General features: G+C 33.4%; 1 protein-coding gene across 3 annotated transcripts; it reads left to right on the forward strand.

Annotated features, from left to right (window-relative positions):
- Positions 1-21: 21 nt before the first annotated feature.
- LOC115452018 (activating signal cointegrator 1 complex subunit 3) lies at positions 22-22,767 on the forward strand. 3 transcript variants are annotated; one of them, XM_037447457.1, is made up of 39 exons: positions 22-334; positions 864-1,011; positions 1,862-2,120; positions 2,609-2,881; positions 3,158-3,407; positions 3,703-3,886; positions 4,385-4,536; positions 6,080-6,225; positions 6,569-6,769; positions 7,170-7,362; positions 7,720-7,906; positions 8,145-8,271; positions 8,481-8,764; positions 8,938-9,043; positions 9,454-9,678; positions 10,012-10,101; positions 10,412-10,556; positions 11,536-11,672; positions 12,041-12,217; positions 12,588-12,813; positions 13,335-13,476; positions 13,767-13,878; positions 14,629-14,720; positions 14,915-14,991; positions 15,239-15,459; positions 15,636-15,738; positions 15,904-16,093; positions 16,461-16,614; positions 17,058-17,194; positions 17,604-17,820; positions 18,091-18,249; positions 18,639-18,780; positions 19,150-19,340; positions 20,133-20,323; positions 20,593-20,761; positions 21,199-21,486; positions 21,733-21,867; positions 22,106-22,301; positions 22,591-22,767. In XM_037447457.1, the coding sequence occupies exons 2-39, from the start codon at positions 887-889 to the stop codon at positions 22,737-22,739; spliced, it is 6,552 nt and encodes a 2,183-aa protein (XP_037303354.1). In that variant the 5' UTR covers positions 22-334; positions 864-886; the 3' UTR covers positions 22,740-22,767. The 3 variants fall into 3 exon arrangements, with proteins under 3 accessions (XP_037303354.1, XP_037303356.1, XP_037303355.1); XM_037447459.1 differs by having other exon boundaries at positions 22-215; XM_037447458.1 differs by lacking the exon at positions 22-334 and adding an exon at positions 627-705.
- The last annotated feature ends 14 nt before the right edge of the window (positions 22,768-22,781 follow it).

The following is a 22,781-nucleotide window of genomic DNA, read 5'->3' on the forward strand; positions in this document are numbered from 1 at the left end:
AAAAAAAAGTCAAATGTTTCAAGTTCAATAAAGGAATTCCTTTGAATACATAGTATTTAATTTATTTATACCCGTCTTCATGGATGCTATAATATGATGGCATATTTTAGATATATTCTGGAGTTGGGTTAGGCAGATTTTGGCAGATTTTTTGCCAGGGTCAGGCAGATTCGCGATTTTTGAGGTGGTCACCCTGCAACTCACCACAATCAGCTGTAATACGATTTAAATTTTATAAATTAAAATAAACTACACATTTATACAACTTCTTATATTTATATAATAACTGCCATTTACGTTCCTCTATTTAAGATAAATTATTCTATAAAAAATCGTAAGTAACTGCATATTAAACGTAGCATGAAAGGTACCAGTTGTCGGTGTTTTTATGTATTTCACCATATTATAAAATTATATTATTTCATTCGAAGCATTTTAAAACTATTACTTTAACATTAGCCAAGCTCAATACTATAGATTACATATTATTTTCTATCATTATAACTGTCGCCATAAAAAGTTGTTTCAAGATTATGGGATTCCCCTTATATTTTTAATAGTTTATGTCATAATTCAACACAAAGTTCTTACTATATAATTGTTTTACAAAAAATAAGGGTGTATTTAGGAAAAAAATATTTATGAACTTACTGTGCTCAATAGCCCTAAAAAATTTTGATTGATATGTTACTTGTCCACCAAATTGTGAATGTCAAGCGTCTTACTAACCAAATCTTGAAAATATATACTTTATATTATAATTATCTTTGATATAGACACTAGTGTGTTGAGTCAAATTGTCCTTTTTTAAATATAAACAAAAAAAATCATAATGAAATTATTTATAAATACTTTTTATACAGGTCTATAAGAATTAAGCGTTACCATGATTGAGCTGCCTCGTCTAACGAGAGCCCTGAGGGCGCACACACAGCTAGACAAGCCACGCTGTTTAAAACCAATTGTTGATCCCACAAAGCCTAACACAGTAAAGACACAGAATTTACAAAGGTAAGTATATGAAATTTATAAATAGAAAATACTTTATTGAACACCACATAAGTAATAGAAAAAACACATATTATACAAATTAACTATAACTGGTGCAACAATAGGCAGTCTTATCGTTAAGAGCGATCTCTTCCAGATAACGGTAGGAAATTATTTCTACTAAGAAGTTGGAGTGTGGGTTGATTATATCTCTAGCAGTTATTTGATTAATGTCAGCCTTTGTTTACAATATTTGTAATATGTATGTTTCAATCATTTTTAATGTAATCACAATTAGGATCAAATGTAAAATGTTTCCTCAATTTTTTAACATAAACTCAGCTGCAGCCAAAAGCTAGTATGAAATATCATTGTATTGGTTGAAATCAGGGATACTAGTAAATTCTAATTGAATGTTGATAACAGTTCAATTTAGAATGCATTTAACAATATATTTATTTAATATCCAAATATACATACTTTGTTGTTTTTATGATAAAATTACTAATACTTTTGCTTGTAATTTATGTTATTAGATACTAATTGCATTAATATATTTTTATTTTGTACTAGCTGACCCGACAGATGTTGTCCCATCTTAACTATGAATTTGCAGCATGCAGTCTGTCAATCGCTGACAGTTATTTCAAACAATTGACAGTTATATAAAATTAATATTTTCATTAAGTTTTCTAAAATTTTCTAATTTTCCAATTGCAATTTTTTGAATTTTTTCTTTCATAAAAACCTTCTCCTGACAATAACAAACACAACAACAAAAAAATTGTGAAATTGGTCCAGCCGTTCAAGCGTGATGGGGTGACCAAGGGAAATAGGAATTCATTTTTATATTTATAGATGAACATTTCAGGTTCAAATCCTATGCAGACATACAAAGTTACATCAAACAGAATGAACCAAATACATCTGAGCTGATGAACTTTCTGGCTCAACTGAAAGAAGCATGCAAACTCCTCACTGGCGATCAAAGTGACGAAATCATTGAGGATGCAGCAGTGCTCACCCTGAGAATGTTCATTGACCAGGATATTGTGATGTTGAAGCATCTGTCACAGTTGCGGCAGATGTTTGGAAATGTTATGTCTACAACTGCAAATAAAATTTGTGGGGTAAGATCACATCTTAACTTAGAAGCTGGGTTGTGGTATGTTAAAAATTAATAAGGCAAGAGATTCGTAAAAGATCCGCATGAAAATAACAGATACGGATCTTTCTTCTCCCTCAGACATCCGCGGATACGGATATACGGAGCATCACTACTACGTTTACATATATTATAATAGTGTTGTTTGATAAATAGATGTTATGTGAGCTAGAGCATACTCATAGCCAATGTGGGGAGTTGTAACTTTACAACATACATGGTAAAATATATGAGTTATTGTGAAGTATAAACAAGATTATATTATAGTATTCGTTAGTTTAATTAAAAGTGTAATAAATAATACTATGAATTGTAATTACTACTGAAAAGCAAGGCAAGGAAATTTTAATTTCTTGTGTTTCTATTTTAAAATAAACATAAGCCTACACTTTGGTATAAAAATGAATACTGATCAATACTACAAAAAATCATTTTATAATTTTACTTTCACAGGTTGTTACAAAAATATCTAATGAAATATCGGAAGAGACAAAAGAATACATCAGGACAGAGGCTAGCGAGTCAAATAAAGAAAATATCAAAATGTGGGGGGAAAACATTCAGTGCCACTACATACCATATAAGCCTTTAAAGAAACCTCTGGCAAAATTAACAAAGAAACCGGCCACAGCCAGCGACTTTGTCAAAGATTTCTCTATGAAGTATGATAATGTAGTGAAGGAAAATACTTCGGCTAAAGTTAGTAAGCCACCACCAGAACCGAAGGTAAATGAAGTCTTATTACAAATTCTTATAGAAATATGAATTTCTATGTATTGGATGGATGTGTTAAGTATTAAATTGATTGGCGCTATAGTAGACAATATTTATGTATTCTATTAATAACAATATTGTTTTCTAATACACCTTTGGATAAAAAATAATTGGTATAACCCATTTAAGAGTGGCACACATTTAATAATAAGAGGAGTATGTTGGCTACTTTGGTAAGTATAGAAGAGAAAATTAATGTACATGTTTAAATTTTGTCAACTTTTTTAGTTTGGAAAAACCTGGCTAGAGACAAAAATTCAATTACTCTACGAGAATGCAACGGAAATATCGAGCGCTGACATCCTGCAATCCATAATAACATTACTCAATTCACCGCGAAGTAATGACGAGATGCAAAACGATTTATTCGAATTGCTTGGCTTAGATAAGTTTGAGTTTCTTCAAGAAGTGTTGGAGCATCGGCACGATATAATAAATAGTTTGAAGGCACCGCCGCCGCAGCCTACATTGTCTGAGAGTGAGTATTCAACAGGGGTAAAGTATTTGGCGTAAATTACCCCCTTAGTTGAGTAATAAGGTAATTTTATATTGAACTCTTTACGTCTAAACAAAGAATTTTTTTCGAGATAACAAGATTTTATTTTGTTGCAAAACGGTATGATCATAATATTATGTAGGTTGGGATGAATGATTGAAGCTTTTCCCATAATTATTTAGAAGATTGTTTTGGCTTTTTTAAGGACTAATACATGCCAATTATACTATTTGATATTCTCTAATAAATATGTTACTAATACTCATTTTATGAATAGTTGCCGCTACCCTTCCGGAAAATAAAATGCCCCAATACCTGTGTCAAGTATCTGTGCTGTCGGAACAAGAGAAAATGCTTGCTAAGCTTGTCAGGAAAGAAGAGAAGAAAGCGAAAGCGTCGAAAAAGAATGAGAACGATGAAGAAGAACAGGAACTCAATATTGCACAGATAAGAGCTAAAAGGTTAGTGATAGAATTATTTCCTTCTCTTGTCCTTCCTTCATAATACGATTATTTGGACATGACGTTACTAAATAAAACTCCATATTCGTCTTTAGCTCTGCAAAGATTGTGCCAAAAATCATCAATAAATAACTATTATTTTTGCCAAATATCTAGCGTTTAGTTTCTCTTTTTTTTTTTTATTTATAGTTTAGTGAATATGGTAAGTGTAAATGTATTTCTGACTGAAAGTATGATGTTGCCACTCCAACAAATTATCTTTGTGTTGTAGTAGTGACCTTAATGCATGTAAAATTAAAATTACTTATTTTTAATATTCATTTCCTTCCAAACTTATTAGTTTTTATTTTACATCTATAGTTAGAATAATTTATGGCAAAATTTTGTTTTAAGTGTATGATTTCATTTATTAACGCAATGTTAAAATTATCCTGTGTATTCTACGCGAGCTAGCATAAATAAAATTGGTATATATCAATGGCATTTTTTTTTTCACAGGATAGCGGAACTCTCAAAGCCAGTGGTACCATTCTCGACGTCTAGGTCATCGAGCAATATAGACCCAGTGCTACAAAAAATATCGTACTTCCAAACGAAAGTCCAATACCCGAATGTTTATGATTCGTCTATTAATGCAAAAAATTCAGCAGGTAAATAATTAAAGTACAAAAGTTAATTTAGTACCAAAAATATCATCTTTAAAACAGATTATATGATCACTTGAGACACTTTGAGAGGGTACAGTCAGTCATAAAAGTAAATTTCAAATTGCTTTTACATGTTAACTTCATTCGATTTTTTATATCTAAAATAAACTAACCTCTGTAAAGTTTATTTAAGTATAGAAAAACCGATTATTGATACGGACAAGAAAGTTGAAAAGCGTTGAGAAATTTTGTATTTGTTCAGCTACCTTTGTGGCTGTCTGTACATAATTTACCTGAAACAATTTTACTAGACAAAAAAAAACGAAAAATATGTAATGTCTATATTACTACTCGTATGTATATACCACAAATATTTTTGCTAGAAAAAAAAACAACTCTAATGTATACATAACGATTCTACTTATCAACGTTTTACAAGATAATCTCTTTTCAAAAGAAGCCTCATACAATCTTACTGCTCTATATGTATGTGAAGTCAGGTAAAGTTAAATCTATACTATTATATAAAGCTGAAGAGTTTGTTTGTTTGTTTGTTTGTTTGAACGCGCTAATCTCAGGAACTACCGGTCCGAATTGAAAAATTCTTTTTGCGTTGGATAGCCTTTTGTTCGTAGAGTGCTATAGGCTATATATCATCACGCTATACCCAATAGGAGCGGAGCAGTAATGGCTAATCTCAGGAACTACCGGTCCAAACGGAAAAATTCTTTTTGCGTTGGATAGCCTTTTGTTCGTGGAGTGCTATAGGCTATATATCATCACGCTATACCCAATAGGAGCAGAGCAGTAATGGCTAATCTCAGGAACTACCGGTCCGAACTGAAAAATTCTTTTTGCGTTGGATAGCCCTTTGTTCGTGGAGTGTTATAGGCTATATATCATCACGCTATACCCAATAGGAGCGGAGCAGTAATGGCTAATCTCAGGAACTACCGGTCCAAACTGAAAAATTCTTTTTGCGTTGGATAGCCTTTTGTTCGTGGAGTGCTATAGGCTATATATCATCACGCTATACCCAATAGGAGCAGAGCAGTAATGGCTAATCTCAGGAACTACTGGTTCGAACTAAAAAAATCTTTTTGTATTGGATAGCCCTTTGTTCGTGAAGTGCTATAGGTTATATATCGTCACGCTATGACCAATAGGAGCGGAGCAGTAATGAAACATGATGCAAAAACGGGGACAATTTATTAGTTTTGAGAGCTTCTGTTGCGTGCGCTGCGTAAACGGTTAAAGTTATGCAACAATAATGTATGACGGGATTGTTCCTCTTAAAAAGTTCTACAAAAATATATTATAAAACAAAGTCCCCCGCTGCATCGGTCTGCCCGAACGTATTAAACTCAAAAACTACCCAACGTATTAGGATAAAATTTGGTATGGAGACAGTTTGAGACCCTGGGAAGAACATAGGCTCCCGGGAAAATATATAGCGCGACTTTTATAACGGAAAACTTTAGCCCGAAAAACTTTATAACGCGGGCGGAGCCGCGGGCAAAAGCTAGTGTTACCATATAATTTGCAGGTTTTGTGTCCGGATTAAAATTGATGCTCCCAGAAAACGCAGTAAGGAAGGACACGAAAGAATACGAAGAGGTTTTAATACCGAAAAACGATCCACCGCCGCTTGAAGTTGGTAATACGCGCGTACCAATATCAGCATTAGATGAGGTAACTTAATTCCATCAGATTTTTTTTTTTTTAATTCTTAGGAATTACTCAGCTTGGTGATGATTTGGATAAGCCGGATTTAGTCTGTGTAGATGAGGTTTCGAACAGGCCGACATAATTGTGTCGACTGATGAGGGATAGTCATCTCTCGTCAGTCAACTGTATTCAGATTCCGAGAATGAACCAATCATAATAAATCATTTGTAAGCATGTCTCAAAAAACTTTGTTTTGATTGGTCCATTTTTGAGATAGATCGAAAAAAGAGATTGGGATCGTTTATCAAAAATGGCGGTTATCGGTAAAAATATTGAACACGAGATTATAGTGATGTTTTCCTTACAGATCGGTCAAATGGCATTCGAGAATATCAAAGAGTTGAATCGCATACAATCGGTGGTGTTTCAAACCGCGTACAATACTAATGAGAACTTGTTGATTTGCGCTCCGACGGGCGCGGGTAAAACTAACATTGCCTTGCTCACTGTGGTTCATCAGATCAAACAGCATATAGAGAATGACGTAATCATGAAGAATAAGTTTAAAGTAAGTAAAGCCTCACCAATAAAATGAAAGTACTGCTTTGTGTGAGCTTTTGAGTCCGTATAAGAAATTGGTTCGATTTTACGACGATATGGCGAGGTTTTTTATTTTCCTGGTCAGGCTATGTATTAAAAAGTATTACTAAGGTTTTGTTTCACTTCATCACACATCCAATGTCAGTAACAAAAGGGCATAAATTTATATCAAATCTTAATTCACACTAGCCCGTAAGTTTAGGCAACTAGCACTTTTTAGAAACCCATTCGAAAGGATGTAAAGATCAGAAAAATCTTGTAATAAAATGAAAAAACTTACTTTCAATATAGCCCATTAGAGAAGCTTAAACAAATATCTAAATATTATTTAATTTGAATAATTGGATGATGTTATTAAATTTTTACAGATAATATACATAGCGCCAATGAAAGCTCTAGCGTCAGAAATGACAGCCAGTTTCGGCAAACGGCTCAAAGGCCTCGGTATTTTGGTTCGGGAACTGACAGGTGACATGAAGTTGACTAAAACCGAAGTACAGCAAACGCAGATGATCGTCACTACGCCGGAGAAATGGGATGTTGTTACTAGGAAAGGAGCGAGTAAGTATTGTAACATAAGGGGTTATGGCAAGGAAATATACTCTTTAGCTAGTCATGAAAGGAAAAAAAACCTTTTTGGTAATTTACGGTCGATTTCTGTAATCGATGCAAATTTCAATAATCAATGGTAAAAAAAAAACAATGAAACAGTAATTTTGAGCCATTAAAATAAACTTTATTCGGATTGGTCCATTTACGCCGTCGATTCGATAGTAATGGTTATGATTGTCATAAAACATCTGCTATTGATAATTCAGGTAAACCACAGTCTTTTTAAAAATAACTTATCGATAATTTTTTATCTTAGGCGCGACACAAAAGCTTATCGATATTTTGATCGATACATTAAATTTTCAGCGGACACTGAACTAGCATCGATAGTGAAATTGATAATCATAGACGAGGTGCATCTACTGCACGGGGATAGAGGTCCGATAGTCGAAGCTATTGTAGCGAGGACGCTGCGCCAAGTCGAGTCCACGCAGAACATGATACGCATCGTGGGACTGTCTGCTACACTGCCAAATTACCTAGACGTGGCCAGGTGACACTATTTTTTTATACAATTACTGAATGACGAAACGAGTAAACAGCTCTCATCGTGGTAAATGATGCGACTAACCATTAATAGTAGCAATACTGATCGATATTTGAAAGCACTGCTTGGAATAGCAACGCCTTTGTCACCCAGAGAGATAAGATCTTAGTTTCACAATGCTTAGTAATTACACATAAGTCACTGAGCGTAGAAGTAAATCTAAATTATGACGTATTTCTTTCAGATTTTTACGTGTGAATCCAAATATTGGTTTGTTTTTCTTCGACTCGCGGTTCCGTCCCGTGCCGCTGGAGCAACAGTTTATCGGCGTCAAGGAAATAGGCAGCGGCGGCGGAGCACATCTTAGACAGGTAATAAAATCGATAAAAATTATCAATATTAAATATCGATTCTCTATTATCGATAAATTTTTTCTTACTAATCGATCTTATAATTTGCGAATGCTATGTCATTTTAGTATCAAAAATATAAAACATTATGTACTTAGTTACACTGCTAAATCATTCCCAATTCAACAATATTCATAACAGCTCATAAACTATACAAAACACCATTTCAGATACAAATAATGAACGAGATATGCTACGATAAAGCCGTAGATATGGTCCAGAAGGGGCATCAAGTGATGGTGTTCGTGCATGCACGTAACGCGACGCACCAAACCGCTACGATACTCAAAGAGATCGCACAAAAGAAGGGCCATCTCAAACACTTCGAATCGGAAGACTCCGGCGGGTTTTTGAAAGCGAAAAAGTCGATAAGTAGCAGCCCTAATAAGCAGTTGTCTGAATTGTTCGCGTGTGGCTTCGCTTGTCATCATGCTGGCATGTTGAGGAGTGATAGGTAAGTAAAAATTAAATCTTACTACTTAGCCTCCTTAATTCGCCTGTATATTATCCTATTTTCTCAAATCGAGAATTTTTTAAAACCATTCACATAAGTACTACAGTATATTTGTTCTGCAAATCATCGGTTTCTTGAAAAATAAATATTAATATAATGTTTGTCTTTTCCAGGAATATGGTCGAGAAATACTTCGCTGAAGGCTACATTAAGGTCCTGGTTTGCACGTCAACATTGGCCTGGGGTGTGAATTTGCCAGCACACGCTGTTATAATTCGTGTAAGTTACATAGCTACATTAAGTATTCGATATTATATATAAAAGATTTTTTTTACTGCCTTGAATGACTTATTATGTCCACTAGTTACACTGGCTACAATGTGCTTCTAAACGGAACACAACAGTGACAACACTGCTGCTTGGAGGCAGAAATAGACATTGCGGTGGTACCTACCCAGGCGGACTCTCACATATTATGAGAGTCCTACCACCTGTAAAATAAAAGAGAAAAGATGCCACATGATAGGTAGATAAAGTACCTGATTCATAATTATTTATGTATCGTAAATCATAAATAACATTCTGATCTAATAAATAAAACCTTGAATGTATCTGCATCTTTGCTGAGGAAAAATCGTGAATGAAACACCTAAACCATAACTCTTTCAATTTTGAAACTTATTTCACAGGGCACAGAGATATACGATCAAAGTCACGGAACATTTGTCGATCTAAGCATACTGGATGTGCTGCAAATATTCGGAAGAGCCGGTCGACCGCAATTCGACACATCCGGTACCGGCATTATAATAACAACTCACGACAAACTCACGCACTATCTCAAGAGTATGACCAACCAGTTTCCTATTGAAAGTAACTTTATCAATCTGCTTGCTGATAATTTGAATGCTGAGGTAAGCCAAGAAAATTTTCTTGTAATCTCTCATCGCAATCATGTAGTATTTTCCTTTAATCCTTATGTAAGCTTGTCTAGTGATTATTTATGTGTATGTTTATAAATATATCGATAGCAGGGTGTATAGAAATATATATTTAAAATATTAATTATGCTATTTTATTTAACATTTTTATAAATATAAATTATGTTAAAAAAAATTATCCATAAAAGTCATTTTAAAATTGTTGCCTTGTAACATTGAATTGGTATCGATTTGAAAATCGATTCAAAGAATTGCAAAATACTTCCACGATACTTAAATAATATATCAAATTGTATTTCATTTCAGGTGGCACTCGGTACTGTAACAAACATTGACGAAGCGGTGGAATGGTTAAGTTACACGTATTTGTTCGTCAGAATGAGAATTAATCCACAGGTAAATCGATATCGATATTATAATATATAGTTAGTAATCGATAAATGTCGTTCGTAATACCCAACTATATGTTCGACATCTGTATAATCGCATTGTGCCATATTTGTTGCAATTTATAATTATTAACAAAAATATATCAATCGGTTTTTGGTTCAAAACCTACAAGTAAATTATTAATAAATGTTTTTATCTATTTCAAGACTGGTAGAATAATAAGTAATCTCTTAGATAACCATATAATAATAAGAAATAAACCTACCTCATATTCAACAGTTATTTATTCATGCTAAAATAAGCCATATTTCGCAAGGTATACGGTCTAACTTACGCTGACGTGCAAGAAGAGCCAATGTTGGAGACGAAACGTCGCGAGCTCATCACTGCGGCTGCGATGTTACTCGATAAGACGCACATGATTAGGTACAACGAACGGACGGGCGATCTTAATATTACAGGTTAGTGTAATAACTTTTAAGACTATGCGTATTATTTTAATCCTAATTATTAATTACGCAAGGAAAGCCATTTCATCGAGAACGCAATATAATCAGACATATTTTTTTTTTTCTTTATAAGGAACAAGCCACCAAAAAGGTTATATTATAACATGAAAATAACAATCTTTTATTAAGGTGGTAGCTCAAGGTCTATTTTCATACATTTTGTTTCGGCTTTAATCTGGGTAACTAAACAAGTATTGGCAAGTAAAGAATTTAGAGATTAGTTCTCGCAGTTGAAGAAAAACGTAAAATAATTAATAATCATGGATATTTCGGCCTTTAAAATTTAATATGACGAAATTTTAAAGGCAGAAATATCCATGATTATTAATTATTTTTACATTTTTCTTCAACTGCGAGAACTAATCACTAACTAGACGTGAATTTAAATTCTTTACTTGCCAATACTTGTTTAGTTACCCAGATTAAAGCCGAAACAAAATGTATGAAAATGGACCTTGAGCTACCACCTTAAAATAATTACCGCTATGGTTTGAGGAGAAAGTAAATAAGACACTTGAGTAATATAAATATTAATGATCTAAAAAGGGTTTGAATAACACAAATACTTATTTTTAATGGTTCATTTACTGTTATAATTTTGTTTATATTGATTAACTGTGTATGCATACTCATGTTCTTTTACAAATAAAATATCTTACCTTACTTCCAACTTAACTTGCATATCAGTCAATACATTCTCTTATTTTAACGATTAATATTAAACTTATTACAAAAGATATTTTAACCGAAATAAATAAATGTTATGTAAATATGAAACTTATCAGAATCTGGACACTATAACAAACATATAACAAAGAATACCATAACATATTTCTATATATCTATATTTAATTCATAAGCAATTATTATATAACAAGGGATACCATTATTATACATATTAATTATGTTTAATTTTTGTTGAAATCTTCAGATTTAGGCCGCACCGCTAGTCACTACTATATCACCTGTGAAACTATGGAAGTGTTCAATTCTATGGTACGCAAATCTATGACGCAAGGATATGTACTGGAGATGCTTACAAGATGTTCTGATTTCCAACAACTCAAGGTAAAGTTTAATACTTTTCTTTGCTTAAAATGTTTTTATATTGATTAGAAATATTCCTACAGATCATTTTTTTATTTTGCTTTACAATGTTTTCGGTGTATAAAACAATTATCCAATATTTTAAAATTATAATACTGTCTGACATCCCTACAATTTCTAAACTTCATTTTTGTTATAATCTACACTCTGCAATTATTATGAATATTTTAATAGCAGGGACCAATAAAAAAGAACCAAGAGTTTAAATTTAAATACTTATTATAATCAATATTTAGGTAATTTTAAGTACTTCTATCTGAATAAAAAAATAGGTGTCGATCTTTAAAACAACTCTGTCATAAAAATATTCATCAAGTACTAAATTTAAGGTGCGTAAAGAAGAGCTAACAGAGCTTTGGAGTCTCAAAGACCAGTACTGCGAGCTTCGCATTGAAGACGCCCCTGAAGATATACATTGGAAGATCAACATACTTTTGCAGACTTATCTGTCAAGAGGACGCGTCAATGGATCGTCTCTGCAGTCTGATTTGAATTATATTAGCCAGGTTATAGAGTCGATTTTTAATGTTCGGGTAATGTGGAATGTCTTAAATAGATACTTGATAGTATCAATACAAATATCAATAGTTTCAGTGTATATTCGTTACACAATAATTTGTAATCATAAAGATTATAATACTCTACATTTACGCCAAGATAATTACACCAGTAAAAAAAACTATCGACTTTATGAAAATATCGATAGGTGTTATTAGAAAAGTTATTACGTCAAGTAAAAGAATTTCAGCTATATAAATGTAACGTAGCAGTTGAAATTCATCTCGATAATGTCATCAAAACATGTTAAACAATATCGATATATTAACGATACTTTAAATAAATCGATAATAACTGAAATAACACCACAAATTTCAGAACGCAGTCCGTATAGTACGAGCCTTGTTTGAGATAACTCTTCGCAAGAACAATGCGTACATGGCCGGGCTATATTTGAAAATGGCTAAAATGCTCGAACTGCAACAATGGGACTTTTATAGCGACATGCGACAATTCAATTGTTTCACTATCGAGACTTTAAAACATATTGAGTATCCGATGCTGAAGCCTGATCAAATACGGGATATGGATTGGAAAGAGTTGGGTAAGTGAGTTTTGAGATAGTAATAAGTTTTAAAAAAAATGCATTGATAAACACGTTATATTATTCATGTAGCCGCTAATTTTATTTTACATGTATAATAATCACATTTTCACATTTATTAAAATAAATTTGTAAACAATATATAGATAATGAAGCTTAGAATGGGCATCAAAATAGTATTAATAAAAAAAAGATTAATTATTATTTTCATAAGCATATTATTTATTAAATGCTATACTGAATTCATACAATACCGTTTTCAATAAACTATCCTAATCGCTTATGTCAATCCATTTGGAAAATAGACCAATGAGAAAAATATTTTTTTTACATTTTTACCAACTTATTAATCGACTGCAAAATTGGTAAATAGTATAGAGATATTATTGAATTATTTTTTGTTTTTAGAGGTTTTTGCAAGCGTTTTCTTTTTATTATTTTATTCTCGATCGAGTCTCGGATCGAAGATTAAGATTGGATTGAAAATATCATAGGTCACTATTTTACGTGCATATTTGTAGGGGATCTCATACGTAACCCGAAGAACGCCCGGCACCTCAAGAAATGTGCTGATGAATTCCCGCTGTTAGAAATGGAAGCCAGCCTGCATCCCATCACGAGAACTGTTCTGAGGATACGACTCACTATCACACCTAACTTCAAGTAAGAATATTATATTGTAGCAACTTCCACAGTCTACATAATCATATAAAAATAAAATGTTTTCTGTCTAATATAATTTAAAATTGTCGTGATTTTTTTGCATTTTTTCTTTAGAAAAAAAATACATTTTTTTTTTATTTTTTGTATCAATGTAGGTACATATTATAATATACTTATTTATAATAGAAATTACATTTTAAAAACACACTATAAGCTATTAAAAAAAAAATGTTCGAATGTTATCCATAAAAAAAATTACATTTAAATAATCGATAATATTAATTTAACAGGTGGAATGATAAATATCACGGCAAAGCTCCCGAGGCGTTTTGGATATGGGTCGAAGATCCTGAAACCGACATCATGTATTACCACGAATACTTCCTCATCACCAAGAAACAGGTATGTATATTAAAATCGGATATAAAAAAACAAAAGTTAGATGTTTTTTTTTTATTTAATTTATTTAACAATGGTATCTTAGCCTAAGAATTATTTCTAAACAAAAAAAAAAAACAAACATTTTTTTAATTTTTTTCCATTATAAATCTTATTTCACAAACATCTTTACAAAAGGCTCTTATGATCTATGTTAGGTAACCAATAAAATATTCAATATAGATTGATACACTACTTCCTACAATAGGGTAGTAACCCTGTTAATGTGGATCTTTCATATGTAATTTTCTGTGATAAATCGTTGGTGTGTCTATTAATAAATACATAAACTCTTTTTACTATTAATGTAAAATATATAGATGATATACATTATTTGGTATGAAAACATGTCGACATTGCTGACCAGCTCTGTAATTGTGTAATTATTGTCTAAATTAATAGCTGGACTATAATATGAATAACGATTACCAGATTAAGCAGACTGTGCTATATTCTATATCACACTGCTGTGAACGGCATACCACGCCACCTTAATACGTATTGGCGAACACAACAATGTAATAATATTCTTAATTTTCATTTCCATTAAGATTTGGTAGAGAAAACATTTAAAAGTTACTTTACGTTCATATCTATCTAAATTTAGTTTCTTTTAACCCTATAACCCCTTTTTACAATACTACGAATATTGTTTTTATATTTGTTAAATAAGTTTTTATTCAACAATTTACTTTAGTCGATAAAACTTTCTAGGTGATCACTAATGAACCGCAAGAGCTTATAATAACAATTCCTATCCAAGAACCACTACCTCCGCAATACTACATAAGAGCAACATCAGAAAGGTACGTATCGTTAATTAGATAAAAAAATATCGACATTTAAATTTAATTTATGAATCAATATGTACTTACTTCATAAATCATAATGAACAGAACTTGAGTATTGAACCAAATTATTAATGAAATATTAAAGAATTTTATTTGCTCTTTAGCGTAGATATAAATGAATGAATAATAAAGTCAATAATGTATTCCAGATGGCTTGGGTCTGAAAGCGTGTTGCCGTTGACATTCCAGCATTTGATTTTACCCGAAACACACCCGCCACACACAGGTAAGAATAATTATGTTATATTTACTTTAAAAAAACTTAGCAATTTGAAGCTTACTTATATTTTTTTTTCCTAAACAAAAATCTCTTACACAGTAATTTTCTTTATGAGAAAGACTAACGTATCGAAATTTTTGTTAAAAAAAAACCTACTTATTACTTATGGATATTATTTCTTTTGAAAATAATCTTGTACATATTTTTTTTAGAAAAAAAAACACATTTTAATATTTTTAAATGCCTTTTTCAGATCTGCTCGAACTCCAGCCCTTACCGGTGACAGCGTTAAACAATCCATCATACGAAATGTTGTACAACTTTACTCACTTCAATCCGATACAGACGCAGATTTTCCACTGTTTGTACCACACTGATAACAACGTGTTGCTCGGCGCCCCTACTGGCTCGGGCAAGACTATTGTGGCTGAGGTTGCCATGTTTAGAGTGTTCAACCAATACCCTGGTTGTAAGGTAATGTTATAGATTTGTCATAGTGTAGTTATTATTTATAGTGTATCGTAACTCTTACATCACGTGAGCAGCATGCTTGACTCGTCTGAAAGGAGAAGTCTGTGTAAATATCTATTAATATAATCGTTAACCAAGAATTATTCGATCAATTAAATAATTTCTTTTTTCAATTGTAGGTCGTCTATATAGCTCCCTTGAAAGCTCTTGTCAAGGAGCGAATAAAGGATTGGAAGATACGCCTTGAAGAAAAGCTGGGGTTGAAAGTGGTAGAGTTGACAGGTAAAATCAAAAAAATCTTTTACTTAAAAGGCCCTAGAAATTGAGTATCTCATTCTAAATTTTTCAGTAAGCATTTGACGTAGATCTCTGGAGAAGTAACCAGAAGCAAATCATAAAAATGGATTAAAATATGCCGTCCACATCTTTTCATGGTTCTGATTTCAGGTGACGTGTCCCCTGACATACGAGCGATTCGGAGCTCACACGTCATAGTGACAACGCCTGAGAAGTGGGACGGAATAAGTCGTTCGTGGCAGACGAGAAATTACGTCCGTGACGTTGCGTTAATCGTTATCGATGAGATACATTTACTGGGTGAAGATAGAGGGCCAGTGTTGGAAGTTATCGTCTCGAGGTAATTTTTATCGATTTGTGTTGTTTTTTTATCGATTATCATATCGGATGAATATAGTTGTTCGGTGTTATGTGGAATTTTATTATTAAATTTTGTTAACCAGAACTGTTTATATTCTTAAATGTAGTCTGAAGACTTAAAAGTTTTCTTTCTCAAGAATCGCCAAAATGGAACATACTTTTTTTAGAATTTAATCCAAAAACACAATCCTTCATTTACATACATCCTATATATATCATAGGTGTCAAAAACTGCAAAAATCTGTCCCACTAGCGACTATTATAACACCAATTTCATAACAAAACGTATTCAACCATTTATAAATTTTATTTTCTGAATAAAAGTAAAAAGCTGATCAAAATTTTAGAACAAATTTCATCGAATCCCACACATCGCGTCGACTTCGCATCATCGGACTGTCCACTGCTCTGGCGAACGCTAAAGACCTCGCGAACTGGCTCAATATCGGCGAAATGGGTCTTTACAACTTTAGACCTTCAGTACGCCCCGTGCCTTTGGAGGTAAGAGACTATTTAGCATCTCCTAATTGTTTATTTGTGTTTTTTACTTAAAGCCTCGAAGAGTATTCAGTATGTATGTTTATTATTATTATGTTTATTGAATCCATTCAGGCGGGAAATATTTATTAATTTTAATTTGAAAGATTTTTTTTTCTATTTAAATATCAGTAATGGCAAGGATAAATAGTTTAGTTTTGAATAATATCGAAGTTATTATTTTCCCACATTTTTTCTTTTATGTCGAAATTGTTTATTTTTTTCTATTTAATTATCAATAATGGCAAGGATAAATAGTTTAGTTTTGAATAATATCGAAGGTATTATTTTTCCACAAAATATTTTTTTTATGTCGAAATTGTTATTTCGAACCAAGTTCCCATTAGGATTCTTAAGTGTTTCGCACCGAGTGTCTGGTAGCACGTGTACACCGAGTGTCCTTGCAGGTGCACATATCGGGTCACCCCGGGCGCCACTACTGCCCGCGCATGATGACCATGAACAAGCCGACGTTCCACGCGATCCGCACGCACTCGCCCTGCGCGCCCACGCTCGTGTTCGTGTCCAGCCGGCGGCAGACCAGGTACGTCCACACCCTAAACACAGCTTCCTTCACTTCTCTTACCAACAGGAGGACTGGAGTCACTTTGCCTGTTAGATTAAATAAAACTATTAGTTGTGGTTTGCGGTTATATGTATAATTAGGTGGGGTAAAAGGACCATGCTAATAAAAATAAAACACCAGACAATCAATCAAAATAAAAGTCTTTGTAAGGTACACTACACTACGTCACAAAAATAATTTAGCCTTTTTTGTAAAAAGTTTTTGACACTGACCTAATGTGAGCGGAAATTCTAATTTAAATCAACCATTTCAATCAATTTCAATCAATCATTTTGACAAACTAATATCTCCTTAGATATTAGTTTGTCAAAGGTTGATTTAAATAAGAATTTCCGAAACTTCCTTAAGTTTCATATCAATTTTGTAGATTAACGGCGCTAGATCTCATAGCGTACCTAGCCGCGGAGGACAACCCTAAACAATGGCTTCACATGCAAGAAACTGAAATGGAACAAATCCTATCGAACATCCGCGAGTCGAACCTCAAACTGACGCTGGCTTTTGGCATAGGCTTGCATAATGCCGGCTTGCATGAGCGAGACAGAACTACGGTGGAAGAGTTGTTCATAAATCAGAAGATTCAGGTAATAATTTGTAATACATTTTATATTGATGATATTGTTTAAAGAAGAGTCGAGAATTTTAGTCTTAACTCTTTTTTAAGTCTGAAAAGATTACAAACCTTTTTATATGTCTGTACTTAAAATAGAAAAATAATACCACAAAGATAATATTAGATATATCGATAAAAGAAAATTGATTTTCTAAGCGATGTATTAATTTTAATTTATGTTCAAAAGTGTTGACTTGACTCCTATAATCGATAACTATCGATAATAAATCGATTGTACCAGGTCCTGATATGTACAGCGACGTTAGCGTGGGGCGTGAACTTCCCTGCTCATTTAGTGGTGATCAAAGGCACCGAGTACTATGACGGTAAACAGAAACGTTACGTCGACATGCCCATCACGGATGTTCTGCAGATGATGGGCAGAGCTGGACGGCCGCAGGTGAGATCTCCTTAATTTACTTGCTGTTGACGTCGGGTTGGCGTCAATTACTATTCTTTATCGGGATCGATAAAGTGTCTCCACTGCACCTAATAGTGAGTGGAGGGTGTATAGGAAAATATGTCGACGACGAGAGATACCGTCACAGAGTTTGTCGTGTTCCGGGATCAGCCTTTATATATTCGGTTACAAAGGGCCGGCATAATTATGTCGACTGTCAAAGGGCAATCATCTCACATCAGTCAACATTCTATTGGACCCCACCCCTATTACCATCATCATAAAAAAATAAAATAAATAAAAAAAAGGAAAATGAAAAATAATTACATCAAATATTACCTTCGTCATCATTTTTTTATATAAATCTCCCCAATCATATTAATTTTCAGTTCGACAACGAAGGTGTAGCGGTCGTGTTGGTCCACGATCAGAAGAAGAACTTCTACAAGAAGTTCCTGTACGAGCCGTTCCCAGTAGAGTCCAGTCTGCTGGAAGTGTTGGCTGACCATCTTAACGCGGAAATTGTAGCTGGTTGGTTTCTAAAGGATATTTCGTTTATTAATATTATTAGTTATAATGTTTCGTATATATTATAACTTGAAATGTATTTTATTTTCATTTATAATATTTTTTAATATTTTTAAATTAAACACTTGGTTTTTATCGATATTAAAAACATTATAAAAATATAGCTTCATAAGTGATTTTCTCTTCAACTTCTACAATTTTCTTTGATTCCGGCGCGTCAATCACTACACTGCATCTGATGGTAAACACAATGCCGTCGATTGGCAACAGTACTAGACCGATATACATAAAATGTAGTACACGATCATTTCTTCACCATTAAAACCTAATAGACTAGATAGATTATCTTATCAACACGATATTATATTTTAGGCACTGTGCAAACAAAACAAGATATATTGGACTACATGACGTGGACTTACTTCTTCCGCCGACTTCTGAAGAACCCGTCCTACTACAATTTGGAGAGCATAGACCCGCAGGACATTAACTACTATCTGTCTAATCTAGTGCAGACGTCTTTGGACGCACTGTCCAGAGCCAACTGTGTGGAAATTGAAGAGGTAACAAAAACACTACAATTATATTTATTTTTGTATATGTATAGCTTACCCGCTTATGATCAATTATAAGAGGAACAAACATACATACATACATACATACCATTTAAACCATTATTTCTCTACACACATAAATAAAACAAAAAAAAGTATAAAAAGAAAAAAAACACCCACAGTTAACAATGCCAGGTACACAACGGATTCCTTGCATGATGTGTGGTAGAAGGGATACCAGCTCAGTATACACTGTAAAACAGCACTGATTTTCAGCTGAACCCCACTATTATCATAGCACAACAAATCTTTTTGAGCATGCGGTCAGCTACAGCATACAAAGAGATTATACATATATTGTAAATAGTGCAATTTTAATAATTATGGGTACAATAGATATTCCATACATCCTCACAAACTTTCACATTTATAATATTAGTAAGATTTAACATAAAACCGGATTGTAAAACATTGAATATTGACTATTTTTTTAGGCAGATAGTATTAAGTATAAATCTATACTATTATATAAAGCTGAAGAGTTTGTTTGTTTGAACGCGCTAATCTCAGGAACTATCGGTTTAAACTGAAAAAATATTTTTGTCTTTGATATCCCTTTGTTCGTGGAGTGCTATAGGCTATATATCATCACACTATACCCAATAGGAGCGGAGAAATAATGGCTAATCTCAGGAACTACCGGCTCGACCTGAAAAAATCTTTTTATGTTGAATAGCCCTTTGTTTGTAGAGTGCTATATTAAATATAATGGCATAAATTATTATTTTACACTTGTGACAGGACCAACGTACAGTCCACACGACGTGGATGGGTCGGATAGCATCCTACTACTATCTATCATATAAAACAATGGCACACTTCACGGCAAACCTTCACTCTAATATGAACGCGGACGCGCTGCTCCGAGTGCTGGCTGATTGTGAAGAATACGCCACACTGCCTGTGAGGCATAATGAGGATATACAGAATGGGTGAGTAAAATAATACAATACATAATGTATTTGATTTTGCATTACTTATGGTTTTCTTAGTTTATGCTCTTGAAGTAAACGATACTAAATTGATAAAATTAAGGAAAAATCGTTTAATTAAACTTTTCTTCGTTAAATCGCATCTGTTATGTCATAGTTGTACGCAGTAGTGCGTAAATGTTAAATCATTCTGTAAAAATAATAATAAAAGAACACCCTGTAAAAATAGTAATAAGAGAGCACCTGTAAATATATGTATTTATTGACAGTGAACTATCGCAACAATGTCGCCTGCCCGTCGACGCTCTGTCGCTCGACTCGTCGAATGTGAAAGCGTTCCTGCTCCTCCAAGCGCATATGACTCGCCTGCCCTTACCTAACTCCGACTACCTGACTGATACCAAGTCTGTGTTGGACCAGACTATTAGGATCTTGCAGGTCATTTTTTTTTTATTATGTCGTCCACATCAGGGCCCTTATTCTGTATGGTAGTGTGAACGCGTAACGCGGCCGTGTCATGTTATCTTCGAGAAATGTGCGTGGAATGGTATTCTGTAAGCAAAATTTCTATAGTCCTAAACATGATGCGTTGTGTTACGCACAACTTGCTTGTTACGCACTGTTATAATAACGTGCGAGATAGAGAATAAGGCCCCTGTTTGTTTTCGAAATATCGCAGTTAGACGTCATTATATAAGTTCGTTAGTTACATACAATTCGCCAAAAAACTATAGATATAAAAAAACATGTTATTAAAAAAATATGTAAATATAGTTGCTGTGTTGTCAATTTGATTGTTGTCTTATTTTTAAGACCAGTATAGCTTTTATAAAGTATCTCCGCATAATTATTTATCTCTTAATATTTTTCGACAGGCCATGATAGACACATCAGCGGAGAATGGCTGGCTATCAGTATGCCTCTCCTGTCAGATGCTAATGCAGAGTATAGTCCAAGCCCGTTGGCCTACGGACTCCCCACTTACTACTCTCCCCCACATGGAATCCCAGCATCTCTACCTATTCTCAAGGATGACCAAGGACACTAACAAACCTTGCACCATGCTGAACGGGTTGAAAGTGACCTGCATGAGGAACTATGAGTTACTTGCGAGGTATTTGAGGAAGGAGTTTGAGGAGAATCAGATTGAACAGATACACAGGGTGAGGTTTTATTTCACTTTTTTTTTTAAATCACATGATTTTTTTTTGTTAATAATTATTTGACGTTGTATGTTTTGGGAGTAATTATTGTCTATTCTTGTTAAGTTTTGCACAATTATACAAAGATTAGTCTAAAGTTGACTTTAATAATTAACATTTGATTATATACTTATTTTTCGAAAATATAGTACGTAATTATTTATATGGATTTATTAAATTTCTTCTATATTACACAATAATTTTCAGGCTATCTGCGACTTGCCAACATTGGACCTGAAGTTTTACATCCGCGGGCTGTGGTATGACGCTGATCATGAGCAAGATAAGCGAGTAACCCAACCTCCTTCTAGGGACCAATGGCTGCCGTTACACGCTGACCAGGTAATATACAATAGCTTAATAATCCATGGCAAATGCATTCTATGTTTTACAAACATTATTATGATGAAAAGCTGGGAAATTTGATGAAAAATTTAAAATAGCCTAAATCCTTACATTTCAGATGTCTATATACCCAATTTCAATCGGTTTAGTAAAGTTGAAAAAATAACACTATGTATAGTTAATAATGATAATATTATTGAGGATGTATATTTAGTATGAATTACTTATCCCACAGGAATATACGTTAGTGATAGAGATACAGCGTCGCGGTGGCAACCCTAGCAACGTGTTGTGTCCGCGCTTCCCGCGAGGCAAGAGCGAGGGATGGATCGTCACTCTCGGAGCTGTTGATAGCGGTGAACTGCACGCGCTCAAACGAGTGCCTCCCAAAGGCACCGCGCAGGTCACGTTCTATACACCTTCTCAAAGAGGTAAGAATTTTGATTTCTCTGTACCATTGTGTAGGGTTGGTACTTTTTTTTATTAATTATAATATTAATATCAATGCGAAATTAAAAAGGGCAATTTAATGTAATTTATTTATAATTGTGCCGGACGCATATTTATTTATTTATGGACAAAAATGTTATAAATATTAATGTAGTAAATATAAAAGCATCATGTTAAATCATCGATTTTTTCTACTACCACTGCTACTAAAAAAACTAATTACATAAAACTATATTTAATTTGAGATATGTTCCTATTTTCTGTTTACAGGTCGCATAATATACACTGTATACATACTAAGCGACAGCTACATGGGGCTCGACCAACAATACGATTTACAAATCGAGGTAATGGACCCACTGCCTCAAGAGAATGTTGACAAAGTATATTACACTATGGACAAAACTCTGATTGAATGAATGAAGCAATAAATTATTTATAGCATAATTTTCTTATCATTT

Source organism: Manduca sexta, chromosome 6, assembly GCF_014839805.1.
Source record: "Manduca sexta isolate Smith_Timp_Sample1 chromosome 6, JHU_Msex_v1.0, whole genome shotgun sequence".
Classification (NCBI taxonomy): Eukaryota; Metazoa; Arthropoda; class Insecta; order Lepidoptera; family Sphingidae; genus Manduca; species Manduca sexta.